This window comes from Tamandua tetradactyla, chromosome 21, assembly GCF_023851605.1.
Source record: "Tamandua tetradactyla isolate mTamTet1 chromosome 21, mTamTet1.pri, whole genome shotgun sequence".
Taxonomy (NCBI): Eukaryota; Metazoa; Chordata; class Mammalia; order Pilosa; family Myrmecophagidae; genus Tamandua; species Tamandua tetradactyla.
This window is the reverse complement of record NC_135347.1, coordinates 57,493,742-57,519,256: the sequence shown is the minus strand read 5'-3', so window position 1 is coordinate 57,519,256 and position 25,515 is coordinate 57,493,742. Positions and strand designations below refer to the sequence as shown.

The 25,515-nt window shown below is 38.4% G+C and overlaps 1 protein-coding gene across 6 annotated transcripts in view; it reads right to left on the bottom strand.

Moving 5' to 3' along the window:
• Window positions 1–25,055, bottom strand: part of FAM169A (family with sequence similarity 169 member A) — a 103,873-nt gene extending 78,818 nt beyond the window's left edge. For 2 of the 6 annotated variants that reach the window (XM_077139458.1, XM_077139459.1), the window contains exons 1-2: window positions 909–1,013; window positions 454–588 (exon numbers count right to left, since the gene is read on the bottom strand). In XM_077139458.1, the coding sequence (XP_076995573.1) occupies window positions 454–588; window positions 909–914 (141 nt within the window). In that variant the 5' untranslated portion in view covers window positions 915–1,013. Of the gene's footprint in view, window positions 1–453; window positions 589–908; window positions 1,014–2,380; window positions 2,418–24,294; window positions 24,408–24,620; window positions 24,725–24,935 lie in introns of those variants that run through there. The other 4 variants (XM_077139462.1, XM_077139464.1, XM_077139461.1 and 1 more) reach the window with 4 other exon arrangements.
• Window positions 25,056–25,515: the final 460 nt, after the last annotated feature.

Below are 25,515 nucleotides of genomic sequence, written 5' to 3'. Positions count from 1 at the left end.
GACTTGCCTACTAGTGGAACTCTACTGATTTCTATAACAATGTATCACAAATTTGAAAAATTTGATCTTACTATTTTAAAACTAGGGAGAAAAGAGGAATGACACAAAAATGCATAATTTAACATTTTGTGCCCTTTATTTTAACTGAAAATAATCTCCAAACTTACAAATTTCAAATCTAAAGTATATTGGGTCAAACATGGGAACCAGTCTTAGCAAATCAGGCCAACTACTCATACATAATTTTAAGCAATAACCTACGGAATTTGTCATTTAAAACTAATCATACTGCTGTGCTAACAACCAAAATTTATCCATTTTACTGAATATACTTCTGACAGATTTCAAAAATGAGTGATTAACACTTTAAAGTGAGGAAAATAAAAGGACAATAGTTTCACATATAAACTCACATGAAAACATTGACAGAAATCACTGCAGAATATGCCTCACCGTAATATTGAAAAGAGAGAAGCACTCTGGATTTTCAGGGTCCCCACACCTCAGATCTGACATGAAATCTTCAGCAGAATTTTCCAATTCCTCATGACTGCAACCATCCAGCATATCCACAGGGAATGCCATCCTCTTTAACAAACAACATGAAACAAAAAGTTTCAGAATAGGAAATGTCATCTTGCTTTACTAATGGGAAAAAAGTTACTAACTGAAATACTGCAGTATTTTATTCTAAGGAGACTTTTCTATTTCACTATGCCAAGAGAAGCTACTGATTTAACCATAAATCTCAAAAACGTAAATTTTTAAAATTTATTCAGGCATATTAAAAATAGGTGATAGAAAAGGAATTAATGCATACTATTTTAAATTATAAATTAAATATATTTATACTCTGATAAGTATAATACTATTAATAAATACACATACTAACATACACATAAACACACCTTCATACACTCCTCAAATTAAAACTGTGCTTTAGAAGAACACAAATGAACTTTTCAGAGTAACAGAAATGTTCTACAATTGGATTGTGGTGTTGACTGTACAACTCTATAAATAAAATAAAAATAAAAATCATTGAATTTTAAGGTTAAAATGGGTGAATTTCATGGCATGTAAATTATATCTCATTTATATAGCTACTAAAAAAGGCACCTTAAGGGGAAATAAGTAAAAAAAAAAAAAAAAAAAAAGTAGAGGCATAACAACTGAGTGACAATAGGGAGACAACAGAACTATCCCTTAAGTGAAAATTACTACATTGGAAAACCCAAAAAAATCAATGGAAAAACTATTTCAAATAATAAGGAAACTTAGTAAAACAGCAGGACATAAAAATAACATAACAGAAATCAAAAGTCTTAAGTGAGAAGAAATAATAAATGGAAAGAATAGAGAATTAAAAAATACTCCATTTACAACAGCAAAAAATTAAATAGGCTTAAATTTAACAATAATAAAAATAAGTACAAAACCCACAAGGAAATCTATAAACATACCTAAAAGAAAGAACAGTTTTTGGTATGAAAACTCAGCATTATAAAGGTACCAATTCTCATTATTTTAATGCAATCCATATGAAAATACCTGTAGGGCTGTTGTTTTTTTTACCCCTCAAGCAGGACAAACTGATTACCAAGCTAAGATTAAATAAACAAGAATACCTAGAAAAACGCTAAAAAAAGCTGAACAATGACTGGGAGAAGGTACTAGCCCTGTTTGATATTAAAACATCTTATAAAATTTCCATAATTAAAACAATTTGATACAGGCGTGTGAGCAGACGGACCAATGGAACAAGGTACAGAAATATGCCCTAATGTCTACAGAAATCAAATATATGACAAGGAGATAATCTCAATTAGTAGGAAAAAGGAATACATTTAATAGGTGGTATTGTTTCGTTAATCTTATAGTATGTTTAAATGAGACATTAATTTTATCCATTTTTGATCTTATATCTGAAATCAAACAGAATGCTCTCTATTGTGTTAACTTTTTTCACTCAGCATTATTTCTGTGAAAAACACGGATGTTGCATCTACCAGTTAATTCGTTCCTTTTTAATCCTATATAGTATTCCATTACATGCAAATATAACTTATTTACCCATTTTATGTTGGTGGGTATTTGGGTTGTTTCCAATATTTGATACCTATGAATAAAGTGACTATGAACATTAATGCACGTCTTTTGGCAAACACAGGCATTCGTTTTTGTTAGGTCTAAATACCCAAGCTAATCATCACTCTTCTAAAAGTCAGACAATCAGGAATTATATGCATCCGATTTGATCCAACAAAAAAACTTGACCCAAATCTAATCAAGCTTCTAGAGCTAATTCCCAGGCTGTTAACGGGAAATATAAAGAATAGAAAGGGCGGGTCACGGTGGCTCAGCAGGCAAGAATGCTCGCCTGGAATGCCAGAGGACCCAGGTTCGGTTCCTGGTGCCTGCCCATGTAAAAAAAAAAAAAAACACACACAATAGAAAAACACGTTAAATGATACCTTAGGCATGCAATGTAGTCAGCCAAATTTAGAAAAACTCAGTTTTTTTAACAAATATATGGCGAGGAGTTTAAAGGAAAAAGGAGAGTAAAAGCTAATATTAATTAAAAGAAACCTAAGAGATATACCAATCAAATGCATTGTGCAGATGATTCTGATTTGTACATACTTGAAAATTCCATGATAAAAAGTAAAATAAAAAATAAATTTAAGAGGTAGGCCATGGTGGCTCAGCAGGCAGAGTTCTCGCCTGCCATGCCAGACCCAGGTTTGGTTCCTGGTGCCTGTCCATGCAAACAATCAATCAATCAATAAATAAATTTAAGATCTATGCCAATATCAGGTATAAATAAAGCCTCCTATTTCAAATTTACCCAATATAAAAGTACAGAACCCAGCTGCTACATTTTTCAATAATCACCTCAATTTTTATTGGGGAAAACATTTTATGAAAGGCAAAAGAAAATCAACTGATCAACTAAAAGTTGCCTTTCTTTGAAATAAATGGCTTTCAAATCCATTTTATGACAATACAAGTTTTAGTAGACAAGGAATTAAAAAATCTAATGACAAGATGAGAGAAACACATAGAAGACAGGACATAATAACAGTTATAAAACATATTTTTTCTCAATTTTGAAAATATATGACAAAGAGAAGAACGATTGTTTTCCCATAATCTGAAATCCAAGACTTTAAATTTGAAATCTTGGTCCTAAGAACTTTAAAACTTGGTGTATATCAGGTTAAGAACTATATATTTATATCTTTTATATAGACATTTATATCTTTAAATATTATACACATGCATATATATTGTTTTTTAATTGAACAGAAAACCCAAATTCAGGCCAGCTGTTAAGGTCTAAATAAAAGGAGAAAGCAAGAAAAACTTGTGAAAGTATGTGAGACCAATTTCCTACAGGATTTCCAGGCAAATTAAAAAAAGAACAGATTTTAAAATCCTATGATTTTCAAGAGCAGACAAGAGGAGCTTACACAAATAAAACGTTGTAGTTAGAAAAGGACCACAAAATGATATTGTGAAGGAAGGGAGTTACAGTTGGCAAACCTTTTTATAGCTATTATAAATTAAATACATAAAAACAAACAGGAAATAGATTATCTATGTTCAGATAAAAATATAATGCAGATTAAAATTTTAGATGAAATGAAAAACACAAAACAAACGGTCAGTGGTGGATTAAGTAAGCAAAATTAGCACACTTATTAAGAGAGCAGAGGCTGAAAGCCACAAAACCTGGGTCTTGCCCTGTGGCAGGGGAGGCCAGGACCGCAGGCAGTTGCTCTTCAGGAAGAAAGCGCGGTCCCCATGGAAGCCTTGATTTGGACATTTTCACAGCCTCAAAACTGTAAGCTTGTAAGCTAATAAACCCCCATAGTTAAATCCAACATATTCCATGGTATCTGCTTTGAGCAGCTTAGCAAACTAAAACACATACCACTGCCTAGACAAAGTTCAAGAAAGGCTAGCATCACAGTAAACCCCTCAAACCAACTCAAAATCTCTTCAAAATCAAATTCTAAAACAAGGTATAAACAAAATATTTTAAAATTCCATCTAATAAGAGTAATTGTGATCCAAACAATGGAACACATTAATATTCGAAGCCTGTTGCCAAAAATTGGTCTACAAAAGCATAATTAATTACAATAGTTAAAGATTTCAAATGCCAATGTCAAGTTTAAAATTCTAAATATACATTATTCTTTCCTTTTTTACCTTTTTTTTTCCCCCCATGGGCAGGCACCAGGAACCGAACCTGGGTCTCTGGCATGGCAGGTGAGAACTCTGCCTGCTGAGCAACCATGGCCTGCCCATTTCTTTTCTTTTTTTAAGTTTTAGTATTAAAAAGAAAATTTTATTAAACAAATAGGTGACCTAAATAAAGAACCCATGGCATAACCCAGAATCAGAGAATTACAGAGTAGCAAGCAGTCTTAGAGGTCTTGGTTTCTCATCTAGTGTGATTCAGCTAAAATCATGTACAAGCTCCCGGCAGGGTGACACTGGAACACACAGCTCGTTTCTCCCTAGTCCACTGATTCCTCTATCCCAGTGTAGCCCAAACTTCACTCATGTGCATACCACCATCAACACTTTTCTAGTATGTCTATTTAATCAATATTTTTCTCAACTCACCTTTTAAAGAACATTTTATTCATCCTAAAACTGTAAGACCTACGAAATCGGACATATTAAGATTATAACTTTTTCTAATCAGCATTAAAATTCCTAAATATCAAAACTTAAATGTTTACCTAAATACCACCTAAAAATATCACCTAAATCACCAGTCGTATGAAAATGCTGCACCGTATTTATGGTGCTGCTTACCATACAAAGTCAGCACTGCAGATCAAAGACAAGTAGAACATGACTAAATTAAAAGCATGAAAGGAGAAATTCATCACCTTTCATATTTAAATCTTCTTAGACTGAGGTCTTTTAAACAGAAAAAAATAGTAGCTTCTGGGTTTATACTTACATTAGTCAAAGATGATGCTTTATATATAAAATGAAACAATCATGTTTCCCTGGAGTATGACAATTCTGACACCCTTAAATTCACAAGCAGAAAAGCACTACTGGGGAAAAAAACTGCTTATTTAGAAGGTATAATTTCTGAGTATACTTTAAAAACAAGTAAATCTCTCAAAGTTTTTAATATGAAAAAATTTAGAAAATGTTTCCTTAATCCCAAAGACCTGGCCTTGGTTTAGACAGACCCGCATACACACACCTCTTTTAAATTATTTTTTGTGTTTGCAAATCTGCCCTTGAATCCATTACTCTTATTGCCAGTCTCTCTCAGGTTCCAACACTACTGACTAAGCAAATGCCTATTAGAATCCAACGGTAAAGAGCCGAAATCACCGTAACTCATTAACAGCAATAGGTGTAATTTACCAAGAAGTGGTCATATACCAGGGCTTTAAAGGGTTTGCCACGCTGACCAGCTACCCTTCTAGACTTAACGACCACTTCTAGTGCTAGAGGAATACGGCAATCAGATGTACGTGCAGTAAGATTATTTTTACTCAATATGCAAAATCAGGTATCATAGGATCTGCCATGGTTATATGAGATTTCCATCTGTAAAATACTGCAATAATTTCCTTGTTATTAAATCTTCTTTTACACCATAAAAAGCGTAAGAATTTGGAATTCTGTGACCTGGCCCTTTGTTCAGTTCTGCCACTACCTAGGTCTGTGACCCTAGGAAAATTACTTACCCTCATTAAGCCTTCTGTATTCTCACTGGTAATGTGATGCAACTGGACAAGATAATCCTAAAGTCCTTTTCACCTCTAAATTTTTACAATTGTTTTTAAAAAAAACCTTGATTAACTTAAGACCACTTAAATCACTAGTTCTGCTAAAATTTAGAGAGAGCAAGAAAAGAGAGGCAAGGTTTGAAAAGAAATATAGGTTGCTATGATAAATCACTCCTTCCTCTTCTTGGTGTTTTAAAGCTTCTGTTCCATGTTACACAACTGCAAAGCTGTCAGATCACATTTTTCAAGTACTTTAAGCTCTGTCCATGAGATAAACCAAAAGGCCTAACTAGATTCTACATGAATGAGAAAGCTTAATGTAGCCTTAAGCGAACTCATCAGAAAATTTATGCAGAATGGACAGTGAAGTGTAAAAAGTGTCCAAATTAATTTATAAATCAAACAAATCCTGGCTAACGTGAATAAAAATATAATACTCAACATCTTACATAAGAGCTCTGCCATTAGCATAAACTATATCAAATCTATTTTTTAATAATTTCATCCTTTTCCTGAAAACTACTTAACTATTAGAAAGAATGAATGCTCCTAACAAGAAAATATGAAAAAGAGTTAGAAAACAAATTCCTATTATAGTTATTATCCTGTTAATTACTCAATGTAGTTATACATACAAAGTGGGGAATATATTTTACAAATTTTATTCCTAATTATTTCATTATTCTAAAAGATTATTGCAAATTTGGTTTTTTGTTTTGTTTTGTTTTGGTATTTTTTCTTGGGGAGGGTAGGGGGAGGAGGATACAAAAGAAAAGTATGAGAATTTCAGAACTAGAAGGGTTAAGAAAAAATAATGATCTCAACCAATCCAAATCATAATTCCTTTCACAGCTGTTTTCCCAACACCTAGAAAAGGTTATGTGTCCAGGCAACAGAAGCAATATTCCCAACCTTTTACCCAAAAAGCCTGTTTCTGAACCTTGTTATAATTCTTCTCAATTTCCTTTTCTCCCCAATATCATTTCCTCCCCTAACTTTATCTTATCTCTTAATCTTCTGTCCTTCCTGCCCTTCTAAATAAGACCTCGTTTTGACTTGCTAAAGTGGACAGAACGCAGCATACGAGAAATGGGTTGGCTTTTACAATGGAGATTTATTAGTTAACAAATGTGCAGTTCTAAGGCCATGATAATGTCCATATTACGGCATAAAGCGGGAGATGCCTTCTCTGAGGAAAGGCTGCTGGTATCCGGGGCTCCTTTGACACTTAGGGAGGCACAGGGCCAGCATCTGCTGGTCCTTTTTGTCTTGCAGCATCTCCCTCAGTGCTTCTCCCCGACTCTGAGCGTTTCTCTTTACGGTGTGTCCTCCATCCTCCTATGAACTCCAGCCCAGGATTAAGAGCCACCTTGAACTGGGGGGTCACATCTCAGCTGAAATAGTCTAATCAAAAGGTCCCACCCCGCAGGAATGGATTAAGAGAACATGGCCTTTTCCAGGGTATACAACAGCTTCAAACAGCACAGACGAAAACCTGGATTAATCCAAGCATTCACCTTCTCCAGTCAGAGACAGGTTGTTGTAGGTGCCAGAAATGTAACGACGGAATTGACTCCTACAACTATCAAACTCTCTGGTGGGCCTGAACGGAGCTCAGCAATCCTCTTCTACCAAAACAGCCTTTCCTAATCCCTGGGATAGGAAAAAGATTTAATTACATATTGAGGACTGCCTATAATCTCATAGGTAATGGAAAACGAAGTTCAAGTACACACCCGCTGCCTCTTTTTATTTCAAGTAGGAAGCAAAATCATCTTTTGACATAAAACAGCCAACGCTACAGGGGACTACATACCAGGTTCTATTCAAAGCACTTCGTATGCATTTCTTCATGTATTTCTCATCATAAACCTATGAGGGAAGTACTTTAATTGTCTTCAAGGGCAAATGAGTAAACTAAGACAGAAAACAGCTGAGTAACTCCTAACGATCTGTAGAACTACTGCAGGAACCCAGGAAGTCTGACTCCAATGACAATTTTTTCATCCCAGTGATACGTCTGAAAGTACAGCATCCTGGCAGATCTAAAATGATTAAAGATTCGAGCAGCTGCTGTGAAGAAGTTGAATGGGAACTTCCAGGAACAAATGAGATTCGTTAATAAAACTGTGATATAGACAGCTCAATCAGGCATTAAATGGACTTTTCTCATTTTTAAAGAAGATATAGCACATGTGTTGCTATAACAATATGTGAAAAAAAAGTCAGCTAAAATTTTCAGATAATATGACTGCTAGCATGATAAGGGGAGGGAAAACGGTGTATTTCCTTCTAATCCAACAGTTCTGGGTCTCTGGGTGTCACAATGTGAGGGGGGAAAGGGGAGGTGTTATTGGCATCTAGCGGGTGGTACCAGGGATACTGTAAACAGCCTACAGTGTAAGGACAGCCCTACAACAGAGTCATCTGGCCAAAGAGATCCACAAGGTACCAAGGTTGAGAAATCCTGCTCTAGTCTTAGGTAGTTTTGTTATGGTCATGAGACTACCATTGATTCCTTCCATAAGATCTGACAATCAGTTCCCTGAAATCTACATGGTTTCAACAGGATGAAGTAAAAGCCAGACGGTATGTGATAAATTCAAGAGTAAACAGAATAGAGAGAAGAGTACAATGAAAGAAAAAAAAGTAAACAGAATTCAAAACACGGAAAGCAAACTCCTATTAAAAGTTTGGCAGATAATCCTAAAGAACACCTAGGATGCTATATAAGATTTCACAAAGGTTCCATGCACTAGGGGAACTTCCCAGAAACTTGTATCCTCCAGATGGGTCCTCACCCAGGTAAGTCTAGAAATGCAGAGGGGCCAGCCTCTCCAGGATATCCAATAGTTCCATTCCCTTATCTCATATTATTGACATTTCTTATCTCATATTAAAAGTTAGAATGCCATAGCCCTAATACCCCTAAAAAGTGGGAGAAAGATCAAAGGTGATGGTGGAGTTATACAGATAAGGTAGGGTTTAACAAATGAGCATGATTGCTGAATCATTTTATTGTTATTTAAGTCTCTAGTATCTTAACAGCAGGTAGAAATAAAAACCTAAAATTGTGGAACTGTAACTCATACCAAACTCTGAAATCTGCTCTACAACTAATTGTTGCGGATGTGCTTTGAAATTTGTTCTTTTGTTCATGTTATTTTTCAAAAAAAAAAAGTCAATTGTGATGATAAATGCATAGCTATACAATATAGTGTGAACCACTGATTGTACACTTTTGATGATTACATGGTATGTGAAAACATAATCTGTATCAATAAAAAATGAAAAAAGTCTGGCCGAGGATGAATTTTATGGTATGTGAATTATATCTCAATAAGGCTACTATAAAGAAATTAAGTTTTGCAGATGTTAAAAAAAAAAAGGTGGTACTCTGAAGGGCAGATATGACAAAGGAAAGAAATTTAAATTTTAGCAGAGATTGGATCAGATCTGTAGGCGAAAGGATGACAACAGAAGGAGAGGACAAGAAGGAAGCAGACTGAAAATGCAGGAGACAAAGTGGATAAATACAGTAAAATCCCAGAATGGTCAGGAAAGGATAGAATCCAATGAAAAAAAAAGGGTTAACAGGATGAAAGAATGACCACCAATATAAAGTGAGCTAGAAAACAGGATAAGAAATTGAAGGTATTCTCACAAGACGGCCTCTATTTTTATTACTGAAAGTGTATTAGAGTGGCGGATGGGAGGACAGGGCTTAAAGAAGTATAGCGAAAATAATGAAAAGCCATCACGGACTACGGGACGGGTGGTTCCTTACAGACAAGTCACTTAACTGACACACAACAGTGAAAGCCGGAAACCCAAATGTGCAGCCGTATCAACAACGGAATTACATTATTTTCCTCTTCAATCACATAATTCCCAGAGCAAAGGGCAGAGAAAGCAACTCACTGAACTCATCCAGGTTTGAGGTGAAGCGGGTACAGCAGAAAAGGCGCCTAGTGAGGGCATAGCAGGAGTAAGCCATGGGGTCCAGAGCAGCCGAGAAAGGGCAAGGGTCACCAGCAAAAGAACAGGTCAGCGGAAGTAACAGAAAATGAATAGGAGCAGTCTGTATTTGAGGTGTACCATTTCTGTATTCACTTACTGTAGAGGTGGATCACAAAATGGACACAAAGTCAAGCTACAATCAAGAGCATACATATACACTGCTGATATAGCTTAAAAGTAATTCATTAACTAAACATTTACCAAACAACTTCTTTTGTCCAGATAATGTGTTTACTGGACATTGTCATAAGGATGCAAGAAAAGTGAACATGAAATTATGAGAGTGTGAAATTACGAGTGTGAACGCATGCACACAGGAAAGGTGCCCACCTGAAATATCCCTCTTACTCAAGTTTCTCAGAGGTCCCTGACAACAACCTCATCTGCTGAACACGCACCTCTTCCAAGACCTGTTCTTCCATCAGAAGTCCCTTATATCTTCAGTCACCGTACCTAGTCACCTAGTCTGGTTCCAAAAGATGCACAGAACATGAAAAAAAATTCAACGATTCTTTCAACAAATATTTATTTGACATTACAATGCATCAGACACTATTCTAGATGCTGGAAATAGGTAAACAAGACAGACATCTGTCAAATCACATCAAAGGAACCCTTAAGACCTGTGCATCTTATTACATGTAAATTATATCTCAATTAGTTCATTTTTTTAAAGAAAAACTACCAATAATTTCCAACAGTACTGACTTCCACAAAGCTCTATCTTTTCACTATCCCTGGCATACTAAGTAAAAGAAAAGGAACTCAGTTATTCCTTCCTTTCAGCCACCTTTTAACTAGTTACACTAGAAGTGACCTGAACCAAGAGTGCTGAAAATAAAGGCTTTTCCCGAAATGGGCTTAATATTTGCTGTATATGTACATAAACGAGCAATGATTTGAGACTTCATAACATGGTGGCAAGTATATTTTTTAATATAAGTTTTTAAAAAATTAGGGTCCAAGCTGTAGACAACCCAATGAAACAGAAATACAGTGGACAACTAGATAAATCTAGAAAACCTAAAGGAATAAACAAAAATTATATCCGAGTTTATATTTCAGCAAAATGTTTCAACAGGAAATGTACCTGAAAATAAACATTACTAGTTTTAAAATGCAAAATTAACAACATAGCTATAGAAGCATAATAGTCTGTGCCAGGCATTGTTCTAATTGTTTTATAAATAAATCATTTCGCCCACATGCTAATCTATTATATAGGTACTATTATCCCCAGTTAACAGATAAGGAAACTGAGGTAGTAAAATTAACCTGATCAAGGAAAATAAGTTCATTAAGACAAATAAGGTGGGTTCTATTCAGTCATTCACTTTGTAATGAAGGTTCTCTTGCATTCAACTGACTGGCAAATCTTAGGTTGTATCTCTGCATCTTAGCTCCTAAGGAGACAGAATGTGAATGGGGCAAGGTCTGGGGTAGAGGAGTTCTCTCTGGGGAAGTAAAGCAAGTCTCCGATAGGCTAGAATGAGACTCAAATTAAAATGTTCAAAAGTTGCAGGAGTAGCTAAACTAATATCCACCAAATTAGACTTCAAATATAAAGCAGTGAAAAGAGACAAAGAAGGATACTATGTACTAATAAAAGGAACAATTCAGTACGAAGACATATCATAAATATTTACATACCGAACCGAAATGCTCCAAAATACATGTGGCAAACACTGAAAACACTGAAAAGAGAAATAAACACATCTACCATAATAGTTTGAGACTTCAATCCCCCACTCTCACCAGTGGACAGAACATCTAGACAGAGAATCAATAAAGAAACAAAGAATATGAATAATTCAATAAATGAGCTAGACATAACAGACATTTATAGGACATTACACCCCACAACTGCAGGATACATCTTTTTCTCAAGCGCTCATGGATCATTCTCAAAGATAGACCATATGCTGGGTCACAAAGCAAGTCTCAACAAATTTAAAAAGATTGAAATCATACACGACACTTTCTCGGATCATAAAGGAATGAAGTTGGAAATCAATAATAGGCAGAGTGCCAGAAAATTCACAAATATGTGGAGGCTCAATAACACTCTTAAACAACCAGTGGGTCAAGGAAGAAACTACACGAGAAATCAGTAAATATCTCAAGGCAAATGAAAATGAAAACACAATACATCAAAACTTATGGGATGGAGCAAAGGCAGTGCTAAGAGGGAAATCTATTGCCCTAAATGCCTTTATCAAAAAAGAAGAAAGGGCAAAAATCGAGGAATTAACTGTCCACTTGGAAGACCAGTAACCTAACCCCAAAGCAAACAAAAGGAAAGAAATAACAAAGATTAGAGCAGAAATAAATGAAATTGAGAACATGAAAACAATTGAGAAAATCAATAAAACCAGGAGCTGGTTCTATGAGAAAATCAATAAGATTGATGGACCTTTAGCAAGACTGACAAAAAGAAGAAGAGAAAGGATGCAAATAAATAAGATTAGAAATGGAAGAGGAGACATAACCACTGACCCCAAAGAAATAAAGGAAGTAATGACAGGATACTACGAACAACATCAAGGTAATAAATACAACAATGTAGATGAAATGGACAACTTCCTAGAAAGGCAGGAACAACCAACTTTGACTTGAGAAGAAATTAACGACCTCAACAAACCAATCACAAGTAAAGAAACTGAGTCAGTCATTAAGAAGCTCCCCAAAAAGAAAAGTCCAGGACCAGGTGGCTTCACATGTGAATTCTACCAAACATTCCAGAAAGAATCAGTACCAATCCTGCTCAAACTCTTCAAAAAAACTGAAGAGGAGGGAAAGCTACCTAATTCATTCTACGAAGCCAACATCACCATTATACCAAAGCCAGACAAAGATATTATAAAAAAAGAAATCTACAGGCCAATCTCTCTAATGAATATAGACGCAAAAAATTCTCAACAAAATTCTAGCAAATCGAATCCAGCAACACATCAAAAGAATTATACATCATGACCAAGTAGGATTCATCCCAGGTATGCAAGGATGATTAAACCTAAGAAAATCAATTAATGCAATACACCATATCAACAAATGAAAGCAGAAAAACCACATGATCATTCTGCATTCAACTGATGCAGAAAAGGCATATGACCAAATTCAACATTCTTTCCTGCTGAAAACACTTCAAAGGATAGGAATAGAAGGGAACTTTCTTAAAAAGATAAAGGGAATATATGAAAAACCCACAGCTAATATCATCCTCAATGGGGAAAAACTGAAAACTTACCTCCTAAGATCAGGAACAAGAAAAGGATGTCCACTATCATTACTGTTATTCAACATTGTGTTGGAAGTTCTAACCAGAGCAACTGACAAGAAAAAGAAATAAAAGGCATCAAAATTGGAAAAGAAGAAATAAAACTCTCACTGTCTGCAGATGATGTGATACCATATGTCGAAAACCCTGAAAAATCCACAGCAAAACTACTAGAGCTCATAAACGAGCACAGCAAAGTGGCAGGGTACAAGATCAACACTCAAAAATCTGTAGTGTTTCTATACACTAGTAATGAACAATCTAAGGGGGAAATCAAGAAACAAATTCCATTTACAATTGCAACCAAAAGAATAAAATATTTAGGAATAAGTTTAACTAAAGAGACAAAAGACCTATACAAAGAAAACTACAAGAAATTGTTAAAAGAAATCACAGAAGACCTAAATAGATGGAAGGGCATACCGTGTTCATGGATTGGAAGACTAAATACAGTTAAGATGTCAATTCTACCTAAATTGATTTACAGATTCAATGTAATACTAATCAAAATCCCAACAACTTACTTTCAGAAATAGAAAAACCAATAAGCAAATTTATCTGGAAGGGCAGGGTGCCCCAAATAGCTAAAAGTATCCTGAGGAAAAAAAATGAAGTTGAGGATCTCACACTGCCTGACTTTAAGGCATATTATGAAGCTACACTGGTCAAAACAGCATGGTACTGGCATAAAGACAGATATATTGACCAACGGAATCAAATAGACTGCTCAGATATAGACCCTCTCATCTATGGACAATTGATCTTTGATAAGGCAGTCAAGCCAACTCACCTGGGACAGAACAGTCTCTTCAATAAATGGTGCCTAGAGAACTGGATATCCATATGCAAAAGAATGAAAGAGGACCCATATCTCACACCCTATACAAAAGTTTGATCCATAATTCAAAATGGATCAAAGATCTAAACATTAGGTCTAAAACCATAAAACAGTTAGAGGAAAATGTAGGGAAATATCTTATAAAACTTATACTTGGAGGTGGTTTTATAGACCTTACACCCAAAGCAAGAGCACTGAAGAAAGAAAGAAATAAATGGGAACTCCTCAAAATTAAACACTTTTGTGCATCAAAGAACTTCATCAAGAAAGTAAAAACACAGCCTACACAATGGAAGTCAATATTTGGAAACGACATATCAGATAAAGTTCTAGTATCCAGAATTTATAAAGAGATTGTTCAACTCAGCAACAAAAAGACAGCCAATTCAATTACAAAATGGGGAAAAGACTTGAACAGACACCTCTCAGAAGAGGAAATACAAATGGCCAAAAGGCACATGAAGAGATGCTCAACTTCCCTGGCCATCAGAGAAATGCAAATCAAAACTACAATGAGATATCATCTCTCACTCACCAGAATGGCCATTATCAACAAAACAGAAAATGCCAAGTGCTGGAGAGGATGTGGAGAAAGAGGCACACTTATTCACTGTCGGTGGGAATGTCAAATGGTGCAACCACTGTGGAAGGCAGTTTGGTGGTTCCTCAAAAAGCTGAATTTAGAATTGCCAAATGACCCAGCAATACCATTGCTAGGTATCTACTCAAAGGACATAAGGGTAAAGACAGACATTTGCACACCAATGTTTATAGCAGCATTATTTACAATTGCAAAGAGATGCAAACAGCCAAAATGTCCATCAACAGACGGGTGGCTAAACAAACTGTGGTCTATACATACGATGGAATATTATGCAGCTTTAAGACAGAATAAAGTTATGAAGTATGTAACAACAAGGATGGAACTTGAGGACATTATGCTGAGATTAGCCAAAAACAAAAGGACAAATACTGTATGGTGTCACTGATATGAACTGACATCAGTGAATAAACTTGGAATATTCCGTTGGTAACAGAGGCCACCAGAAGATAGAAATAGGGTGAGACATTGGATAATTGGAGCTGAAGGGATACAGATTGTGCAACAGGACTGAATACAAGAACTCAGAAATGGACAGCACAATACTACCTAACTGTAATATAATTATGTTAAAACACTGAATGAAGCTGCATGTGAGAATGATAGAGGGAGGAGGGCTGGGGGCATAAATGAAATCAGAAAAAAAGATAGATGTTAAAGATTGTGATGGTATAATCTAGGAATGCCTAGAGTGCATAATAATAGTGACTAAATATACAAATTTTAAAAATATTTGCGCATGAGGAAGTAAAAGAATGTCATTACTGCAGGGTGCCGAAAATAGACGGTAATTAATATTTTAAAATTTCAACTTATGTGTGAGACTAAAGCAAAAAATGGTTATTTGGTACAAAATTTATATTTAACTAGTGCATTTCCTAATATAACTTATGTAGATAGCTTGATTGAACACCATAAGTACTTGGAATCTCAGGTACAACAAGAGATTTTGTTGGTTTGTCCAGAGTGATGCTCTGATGAATCCCAAGGTGATTCGACAAGTGAGTGGAAAAGTATTTGCAAAGTCCCCTTTGAGGAATGGTGAGAACGGGGAGAAATTCAACTTCCCCAAGTTGAATTCTTGATATTCCCACAAGCAGTGTGGACAACCAAAGCTATAGGCTGAGCCCCCAGTCTTGGGGTTTGTTCATATGAAACTTAACCCCACAAAGGATAGGTCAAGTCTACTTAAAATTAGGCCTAAGAGTCACCCCAAAGAACCTCTTTTGTTGCTCAGATATGGCCTCTCTCCAGCCAATACAATAAGCAAACTCACCACCCTCCCCTGTCTACGTGGGAAATGACTCAGAGGGGTGTGGACCTTCATGGCAACGTGGGACAGAAACCCTAGAATGAGCTGAGACTCAGCATCAAGGGACTGAGAAAACCTTCTCAACCAAAAGGGGGAAGAGTGAAATGAGACAAAGCGTCAACGGCTGAGAGATTTCAAACAGAGTCCAGAGGTTATCCTGGAGATTATTCTTACACATTAAGTAGATATCACCTTATTATTCAAGATGTAATGGAGAGGCTGGAGGGAACTGCCTGAAAATGCAGAGCTGTGTCCTAGTAGCCATGTTTCTTGATGATGATTGAATAATATATAGCTTTCCCAATGTGACTGTGTGATTGTGAAAACCTGTGTCTGATGCTCCTTTTATCTACCCTGTCAACAGACGAGTAGAACATATGGAATAAAAATAAATAATAGGGGGAACAAATGTTAAAATAAATTTAGTTTGAAATGCTAGTGATCAATGAAAGCAAGGGATAGGGGTAAGGTATATATAATCTTTTTTTTTCTGTTTTCGTTTTATTTCTTTTTCTGTTGTCTTTTTATTTCTTTTTCTGTTGTCTTTTTATTTCTTTTTCTGAATTGATGCAAATGTTCTAAGAAATGATGAATATGTGAATATGCAACTAAGTGATGATATTGTGAATTACTGATTATATATGCAGAACAGAATCACATGCTAATGTTTTAGTTCGTTTGTTAAATTTTTTAATTAATAAATAAATTAATTTTAAAAATGTTCTAAAGTTGCTAGGCAGTCACAATACAATATACAACCACTAAATTATGACATCTAGGAATGGCTACTAAAGCCTTTTCTTACTATCCGCATACTACAAAAGCAGATGCATTTGCAAAAACCTAACAATAAATTAGCAGATGATATTTAAGGGCAAAACAAATAGAAATGTACTTATAACTGAAGCATCCACTTGACCCTAAAATACACTGTACTGCAGTGAAAAAACAATAGATGTGCCTCTTTGCCAGCAACAACATTACCTGGTGGCCCCGACTACTGGACACTGCAATCCCACAGAGGCAGTCTACGCAGTCAGGAGAGACAGAATGAGAACACTTAAATGAGCACACCGTAAAATCCCGTCCTTCCTTTCAGCATCAGACAATTAATCTAAAATTATCTGTTTTACACTTGGCTTCTTTATCATATAATATTCTGGCTTTATAGTGCTTTAGTAAAGTTAACAGGAGTTGGGCATTGTAAACCTCAAAGTTGCAGAAATTTTTTAAAAAGAGGAGTGAGTCTAAGCAATGTATGCATTGTTGTACATATTGTTAGCATACAAACTACACAGGTTAATTTCATTTAGACTCGTGAAGAAGACTGATACTTTAATATTAAAGGAATACCCTAAATGTGACATGACTTGCAGGGGTGGAAATCTCCCTGGCAACACAGGACATAACTCCCAGAATGAGCAAGGACCCAGCAACACGGGACTGAGAAAGCCCTCTTAGCTAAAAGGGGGAAGCGAGAAATGAGACAAAATAAAGTTTCAGTCAAACAGAGTCAAGAGGTTACCCTGGAGGTTGTTCTTATGCATTATATAAATACCCCTTTTTAGTTTACGGTACAGTGGAGTGCCTGGAGGGAAGTACCTGAAACTGCTGAGGTGTGTTCCAGTAGCCTTGATTCTTGAAGATGATTGTAAAACGATGTAATTTTTACAATGTGACTGGGTGACTGAAAACCTTGTGTCTGATGCTCCTTTTATCCAGGGTGGTATGGACAGAAAAGTAAAAAAATATGGATAAAAAAATAAGTAAATAATAGGGGAGGATAAAGGGTAAAGAACTGACTGAAATACTGGCAGTCAATGAGGGGGACGGGTGGGAAGTGGGGGATGTATGAGTTTTTTCTTTTCGTTTTATTTCTATTTCAGGAGAGAGAAAAATTTTCTAAAAATGATCATGGTGATGGATACACAACTAAGTGATGATAATGTGAATAAATAAACCACACACTGGGTTAGGAGGAAAAGCTGCCACGGACAAGACAGGTAAAGTTCTGTGAAGCAGGTGAAAAAGCAATATGGTCAGTGAACAGGCGAGGGAAGACCCTACAGAAACAGCTGGAGCCAGAAAGCATACTGAGAATGGTAAGTAGTTAGATCTACCGAGAGAGTTTAAATATATACGAACTGGTGGTAGGAAAGCTGGCTAAATAAACTGAGGACAGAAACAAAATGCTAAGAACAGCAGCCTAAAAAGTTTAGACGTTATCTGCTACACAGGTAGTAAGTCACTTTAAGAACCTGAACAGGGAAGAGACATTCAAAGTATGCTTTTAAAAAACTTATGAGACAGCTATGCGTAGGACGGACTGACAGGCAGAACTGAAGGGAGACAAGCTGAGAGGCTGCTATGGTATGTACAGTGTGCACACTTCTTTTGATGTCTATCACTTGACCAAGTGATTCATTTTCCTTCATCTGTCTATACTATTAGGCTCAGTATTCTAGAATGAAGAATCCATTTTTTCTACATACGTAAAACATGAGGATGAACCAAATGTTTTCTGACGTCCTTTCTAACCAATCACTTGTCTACACTTACGTGCACTTAAATGAAAAAAAAGTTCTTTTATCTTTGGTATTTTAGCAAAAACTCAGGAATATAACATATAAAGGAAATGTTAAACTTTAAATTTCCATTAAACTTAGTATCTATTAACCAAAGCCTAAAATTGTAATTACATAAGAGCTTTAACTTGGGTTTCTCTTTAAGGACAGTAATTTGGTTTCTGAATGTTTGAAAGGACTTTTTTTAAAATAAGTTGCAGTAGGGTAGCTGTTTCTCTAATTCTAAATTCTGCTAGCCATCTGTACATACATTTCATTTCTGAATTCATGAAAACTTATTAGCAATGAAAAATAGTTGTATACATTTGAAATGTTAGCTTAATTATCTAATGTCAATCCTACTGTTTTTCTTTATATATATTTATATTTTTTGGGGGGGAGGTGCATGGTCCAGGAATCGAACCCAGGTCTCCTGCATGGAAGACCAGCATTCTACCACTGAACCACCCATGCACCCTCTCTATATTTTTATCTAGTTTTTTAAAGTAATTTATCTAGTGTTTATAAAACGTGATTTGTAATAAATGTTGTTAAAATGAAAGGAAAAAATTAAAAACCTTTCCTTCAAAGCAATTACAGCTACTCAGAAAGAGGAAACAGATGATCTTAACTTACAAAGGGTTGGTATCCTCAAAAATTCATTTATAATTGTATTTTGATGATGATGATAGTGACAGAACTACCATTTATTGTTTACCTGGCCATTAAGCATTGTGCTAAATATTCTACGTTATCACACTTACTCCTCATAATAACCCTCTGAGACAAGCACTCTAAACAGATTCTCTGCATGAGGAGACTCAAGTCTGGAGAGGTCAGCGAGTCCCCAAGATTGCACAGCTAGCAGGTGGCACACTCCGGCTCTGAACCAGAGCAATCTGTCTTCAGAGGGGCTTAGCCTGATCTAACCAGATGCCAAGGCCAAGGCCAAGGCCCAATATGACCTTGGTTTCATCTACATGTATTACAATTATTACAGAATATAATGACCATATTCTACTGTCACTCCATAGGAGTTAGATTTTTTTAAATCACACAATATAGACTTTACATGTCTGTTCTAATCACTGTGATCCAACTTTGTCAGAATTTTTAAATGCTTGCTACACCATTCACCCAGCTGTATCATATTTTAATTACACATTGCTGAAGGACACAAATATGAAATTAACTTTACTTTCTCATTTTTAAAATTTATTGTGAATTATCCAGTACCTGTCATTCAAAGGTTTTGATCTGCATGAAATAAAGTACAATCACAATGAGGGGAATTGACAGAATTCCAGTTAGTTAAGAATAAACAATACTTTAAGTTTTTGTTAGTTTATATATTAGTTCAGGGAAAATGTACGCTTTTTGAAAAATTAAAAATAATTCATATTAGCCCACCCGGATAACTTTTGTGGACCTTGAATTAAGAATCTATATTCTAAGGGTACACTGGTGGTTCAGTGGTAAAATGCTTATCTTCCATGCAGGAAACCCAGGCTTGAGTCTCCAGACTATGTACCCCAAAAAAAGACTATATTATAATTTTAGATCTGGTCCTATGTACTATTAGTTATTTATACTCAAGTGAAAACTACAGCTAAATTTAGCAAAAACAACTAAGTGCTCAAAATCTTGATATTTGGCTTTTGAATATAATGCATATCTGAAAATACTCTGCGCTGGCTTGAAAGGATTTATGTATCCTAGAAAAGCCAAGTTTTAATCCTAATCAATCTTGTGGGAGCAACAGTTCCTTCTAATACCTATTCAGTACTACAGGCTGGAAACTTAATTGGGTTGTCTCCACAGTGATGGGACCCAATCAATCGTGGGTATTAAACTTGATGAGATGGAGACGTGTCTCCACCCATTCTATGTGAGTCTTAATTTGTTTACTGGAATCCTATAAAAGAAGTATTTTGGAGAGAGCAGAGAATGCTGCAGCACCAGGAAGCAGAGAGTCCATCAGCCAGCAACTTCTGGAGATGAAGAAAGAAAATGCCTCCCAGGGAGCTTCATGAAGCAAGAGGCCTGGAGAGAAAGCTAGCAGATGACAACGTGTTCGCCATGTGCCCTTCCAGCTGAGAGAAACCCTGAGCTTCATTAGCCTTCTTGAATCAAGGTATCTTTCCCTGGATGCCTTAAATTGGACATTTCTATACACTTGTTTTAATTGGGGCATTTTCTTGGCCTTAAAACTGAAACTAGCAACTTATTAAATTCCCCTTTTGAAAAGCCATTGCAAAAAAAAAAAAAAATCCAGCAGCTAGCAAACTAGAACATACTCGGTATCAATTTCAAGGCTGAGGAGATTTATGGACTATTTTCCAAACCATGAAAGAAGAAACTGAAGTGATTCTGAGTAAATTTAGCTGGGGGAACACTAATTTTTGCATTTGAGTACCTTCTAAGAGTGGCAATAAAAAAAAAAGTCATCACTTTATTTTACAAAATGATTCATGTTCTTGTAATTTCATATACAAATGACCATTTAACTGAAGCCTATGGACTCCTGACCCTCTTTTGCAGAATTCTGATATTGACTTGACTGTGAAAGAGAGAAATTAGCTATGGGAGTTCTCGCTGGGGAAGGGAAGTGTGTTAGTTTGCAAGCTGCCAGAATCCGATATACCAGAACTGGAACGGCTTTCACAAAAGGGCAATTTAATAAGTTACAAGTTTACAGTTATAAGGAAGTGAGAGTGTCCAAAAAAGGCACCAAGAGGTTACCTTCACTCAAGAAAGGCCGATGGGTCAGGAACACTCTGTCAGCTGGGTAGTCACGTGGCTGCATCTGCTGGTCCCTTGCTCCTGGGCTCTGTTGCTTTCAGCCTCTGCTCCTGTGGGGGCTCCTCACTTTGCTTCTCCGGGGCTGGCTCTCATCTCTTGGCTTCCCTCGGCATCTCCAGGTTCTTGCTTGCTTAACATCTCAGGAAGATACACAGCCACATCTGCTGGGCTGCAAGCATCTCCAAATATCCTGGTCTCTGCTCTCTCTGTCTGCTCTGAAGTTTCTGTTGGCTCTCTGTTGGCTCTGTCGTTTCTGACTCTCTCCAAACGCTTCCTTTTAAAAGATTCCAGTAAACCACCTGGAATAGGTGGAATCATGTAATCAAAAGGTCACAACCACAACTGGGCATGTCACATCTCTGCAGAGATAACCTAATCAAAAGTTACTGCCCTACAATATCAAATTAGGATTCAAAGAAACAGTTGCCACTACAAGACTGAATCAGGATTAAGACATGGTTTTTCTGGGGTACATAATATTTTCAAACTGGCACAGGAGGTTAAGAGTCAATACGCATGAAAACTGCGTATTTCTGAAGGACAAAAAAACTGGGACTTGTCAACAATAAATTCTGCCCACAAATTAATTACACTGCATGAAAATAGGGACCAGCCCACCATTGGTCAAGGATTGTTAGCTGCAGCTGGTGTTTCCAAGGTCTAAAAAGAGAAAAACATATACAATCTGAAGAGACTATATTGCAAAGTTTTAAAAATCTAACTCCTATGGTGAAAACAAAATATGTTTGTTATACTCTATAATAATTGTAATATATGTAGACACAGCCAAGGGTTATATTGGTTTTTTGCTTTGACCTTGGAATTTGGTCACCAGGTTAAACCCCTCTGGAGATGATGAACTTATATGATAAAGAAAGACCCTACAAAAACATAATTGATAAAGTAATAAACTGAACTAATAAGGAATGCTACAATTTAAAGCCATTTATACACATATACCAGCTCTTTCAAATCTGAACAGGCTCCTGACATCTATCAGTCTGATGACACCTGATGATCTTATCCACAGTAGCTATTATTCATAGTCAGTATAGTTCCACAATTAGGCCAAAACAGACCTACACTTGAACCTTGACTTTGCTGTTTCTAGCTGCCTGACTTTTAAAGTTCTTAATTTCTCTATCTCAGTTTCCTCAGCTGTAAAAGAGTAGTTGTAAGGGAGCTTATCTCACAAAAGTTGCTGGAAGAATTAAATGTGAAAATGTATCTAGAGTGTACAACTAATGGTATAATTATGAATAAAATTAGGATAGTTTTTAGTATTTACTTCAGCCATCTTTACCTTTTCCCTCCTTTATTATCCACCCCCTCTACCCACACTCCCTATCTATGCCACTTTGTTAAGGTGCATTTCAAAGTAATACTTTACTTCTGACTGTAACATTCCTTATTAGTTCAGTTTATTACTTCATCAATCTTGTTTCTGTAGTGGCTTTCTCTATTGCACAGTAAAAAGAACTGTCTTTTTTTCCATTCCTATTAATTCCTAAATCAGCTTCTTCCCTCATAACTATACTGACACTATTTCTCTTAAGGCCTGCAATAACCTCCCAACTCCCTGATGTAATGGACTATTTCCATTCCTGATCTAGGATAGGGTCCGCCAGGTGATGAACGATCCCTACAAGGCAAAGTTTGCTCATTTAAGTTCCCCAAACCCAGACGCATCTCTAAATGTCCAAGACCCCTTTCACTTCCGTAATTCTCCCCATGGTACAAACATGTCATTAATATGAATCATGACATTTCTGTCGGGATGGTTTATGATATAAAATCACTTGTTTGTAGAGAAAATTACTACAAGAGTCTTCAACTAACCAAAAGAGAAAAAAAGCTTAGATTAATTTAGTAAGGATGGTGACTTTGAAATTTTATACCCAGACATTTAATTACAAAATATTTTGTTTTCTCCAAACCAGAGTTAAGCACTTTCTTTGATGTACAGTCCACATTTATTAAAGAAATGATACCATCTGCAGTGACTGGAATACTATTTCAAGTCAGACACATTTGAAACCGTTTAGAATCTAAAATACACAGGTAAAGCACCTTAAATTACAATCACTCATGCAGAAGGCCAATGCTGCTACTCACATAAACTATTTCTAAGTTCTTCAAACTAATCCTTATCATAAATATAAATAAAGGAATCCACTATGACAGCTACACGCTTTCAGTGAAAGACCGATATTTTCTCTTTCTTTGTGGCAGAAATCTTAGCACAATGGACTTATCCCAGGCCTCTCTTTCACCACCTCCTCTCCTCCCCCCACCAAAGATGAAGCAAAACAAAACAAAACCTTAGTCTGGTCCATATTAGTCGCTAAAAATCCTTTCCCCTGTAAATACTTCACAGTAGGAAAACGGAATCTAGTTTGCAAAGATTACCTGCAAATTTTAGGTTATGCAAAGAGAAGCCAAAAAAAGCCAGCAGACGATAACATGGCCATCAAACCCAGAGCCATTTTGGTGCGATCCCTCCAGGGGCCAATGTCTTACGCAACTACCACCATTCCAAATTTCATTCCCCGTCCGTGATGCAGCCATAAAATACAAATCCACTCCGTAAGTAACTGCATTTTCGAGGAGACAATAAATTAAACCAAGAAATGACCAAATTCTCAGGAACCAAAAAATTGACCAACTGTGTAACAGTTTAAAGGAAATCACCACTAAAACTTTTCCTTTGGGTCACCGTGTAGCTCGCGTCCCTTCCACCTCAACCCCCTCAAAAACCCTCACGCGTGGGCTTTTTCCTTTAGGTTCGGAGAGGCCCTCAGGAGCGGGGCCCGCATCAGGTGGTTCCCGCATCCGGAACCTGCCCACACCAACTTCCACAAGATGGAAAGGCGGGGAGATGCTTTCCCGTTTCTCCCCAAGGACGATCACGCGTGCAAAACGCGGAGCCGTGGGGCACAAGCACGCAAACTCGGGGCTTCGCGCATGCATCGCCACAGGCCTCGCGCAAAAGATGGCACACTGGGCCGCCAGGATGAGGGCGAGAGCGCCACGACCCGAATTCCAAAAGACAGGGAGTTTACACCGTTCCCTTCCAGACGGGGTGAAAGCAAAGGGGAGGCGGCACCTGCGTGGTTCGACCCGAGTCCGAGCGCTCAAGTTCTGCGCCGCACCACGTCGTTCTTCAGCCCGCCAGCGCCGGCGGAGCCCGCGGACACGTCCGGCCGGGGCGGCGGGACGGAGGGAGGGAGGGAGGGGCCCGGCTCGCCCCGGGGCCGACCGCGCTGCGCGGCGAGGCCGGAGAAGGAGGCATCCCCTCCCACAAGATGGTGGCGCCGAGGCCGCACCTGGAGCCCCTCCGGACCCGCCGGCCGCCCGCATCGCCGTCCCGGGGGCGCAGGCCTCGGACGGCGGCCTCGGCCTCGCTCGGCCCCGGCCCCGCTGCGCACTCACCTCGACGCGCCCCCGGAGCCGCCGGGCCCGGGAGAGGAGGCGGAGCCGCGCGAATGAATGGAGCGGCGGCTGCTGGCTGGCGGGCCGAGGCCGGTACCGGGTGCGCGGTGCCGGGCTGCGCGGCGGCGGGCTGCGCGGGCGCCTCGCTGTCGCCCAGGCCTCCCCGTCGCCAGGCGGCCGCAGCCCCCCGTGCCCTCCGCCGGCGTGACGCACGAACGCCGCGGCGCTCCGCGGACCCCCCCTCCTGCCCGCCGGCGCGCGCGCGGCCCCTCCCCGGCGCGGCCACGCCCCGCTCCCTCCGGCTCAGGTGCCGACCTGTGCGGCCGGGGGCGTCCGTCACGGCTGCGCCGGCCCAGTCCAGGGCCCCGCCCCCGGGATGAGAGCGCGACGGGGGCTTCGCTATAAAAGCAGACGCGCTGGGGGCCCTTCGCCGTCGTGGGTCGCGCCCCCGCTCTCTCGGCCTCCGCGAGCCCACCGGGGTGACCGCGCGCACCCGGCCGGGACGCGGCCTCCGCCACGCCAGCCTCCCCAGACGCGCTCCACCGAGCGAGGACGCGAGGGAGGCGAGCCAGGCCCCAGTCCCGGGCTGGGAGACCCTAGCGCGCGCCTCCCCTAGTGAGACGGAACCGCCGCGTTCCCGCGTGCGCCTCTGTGGGTCCAGCCGCCCGCGGACCAGCCCTCGCCCGGGAGCGCGCGTCCAGCCTCGCCTTCCTCCCCCCTCCCCCGCCGCCCCCCGCGCCCGCGTTAGGGCTGCACAGTTGTATCACATTTCAGTTATCCGTTTAATTGTCCACTGCTGAAGGACAAAGGCAAATGTGAAGTTAACTTTACTTTCTCATTTTTTTAATTAATTGTGAATTATCCAAAGCTTGTCATTCGAAGGTTTTGATCTACT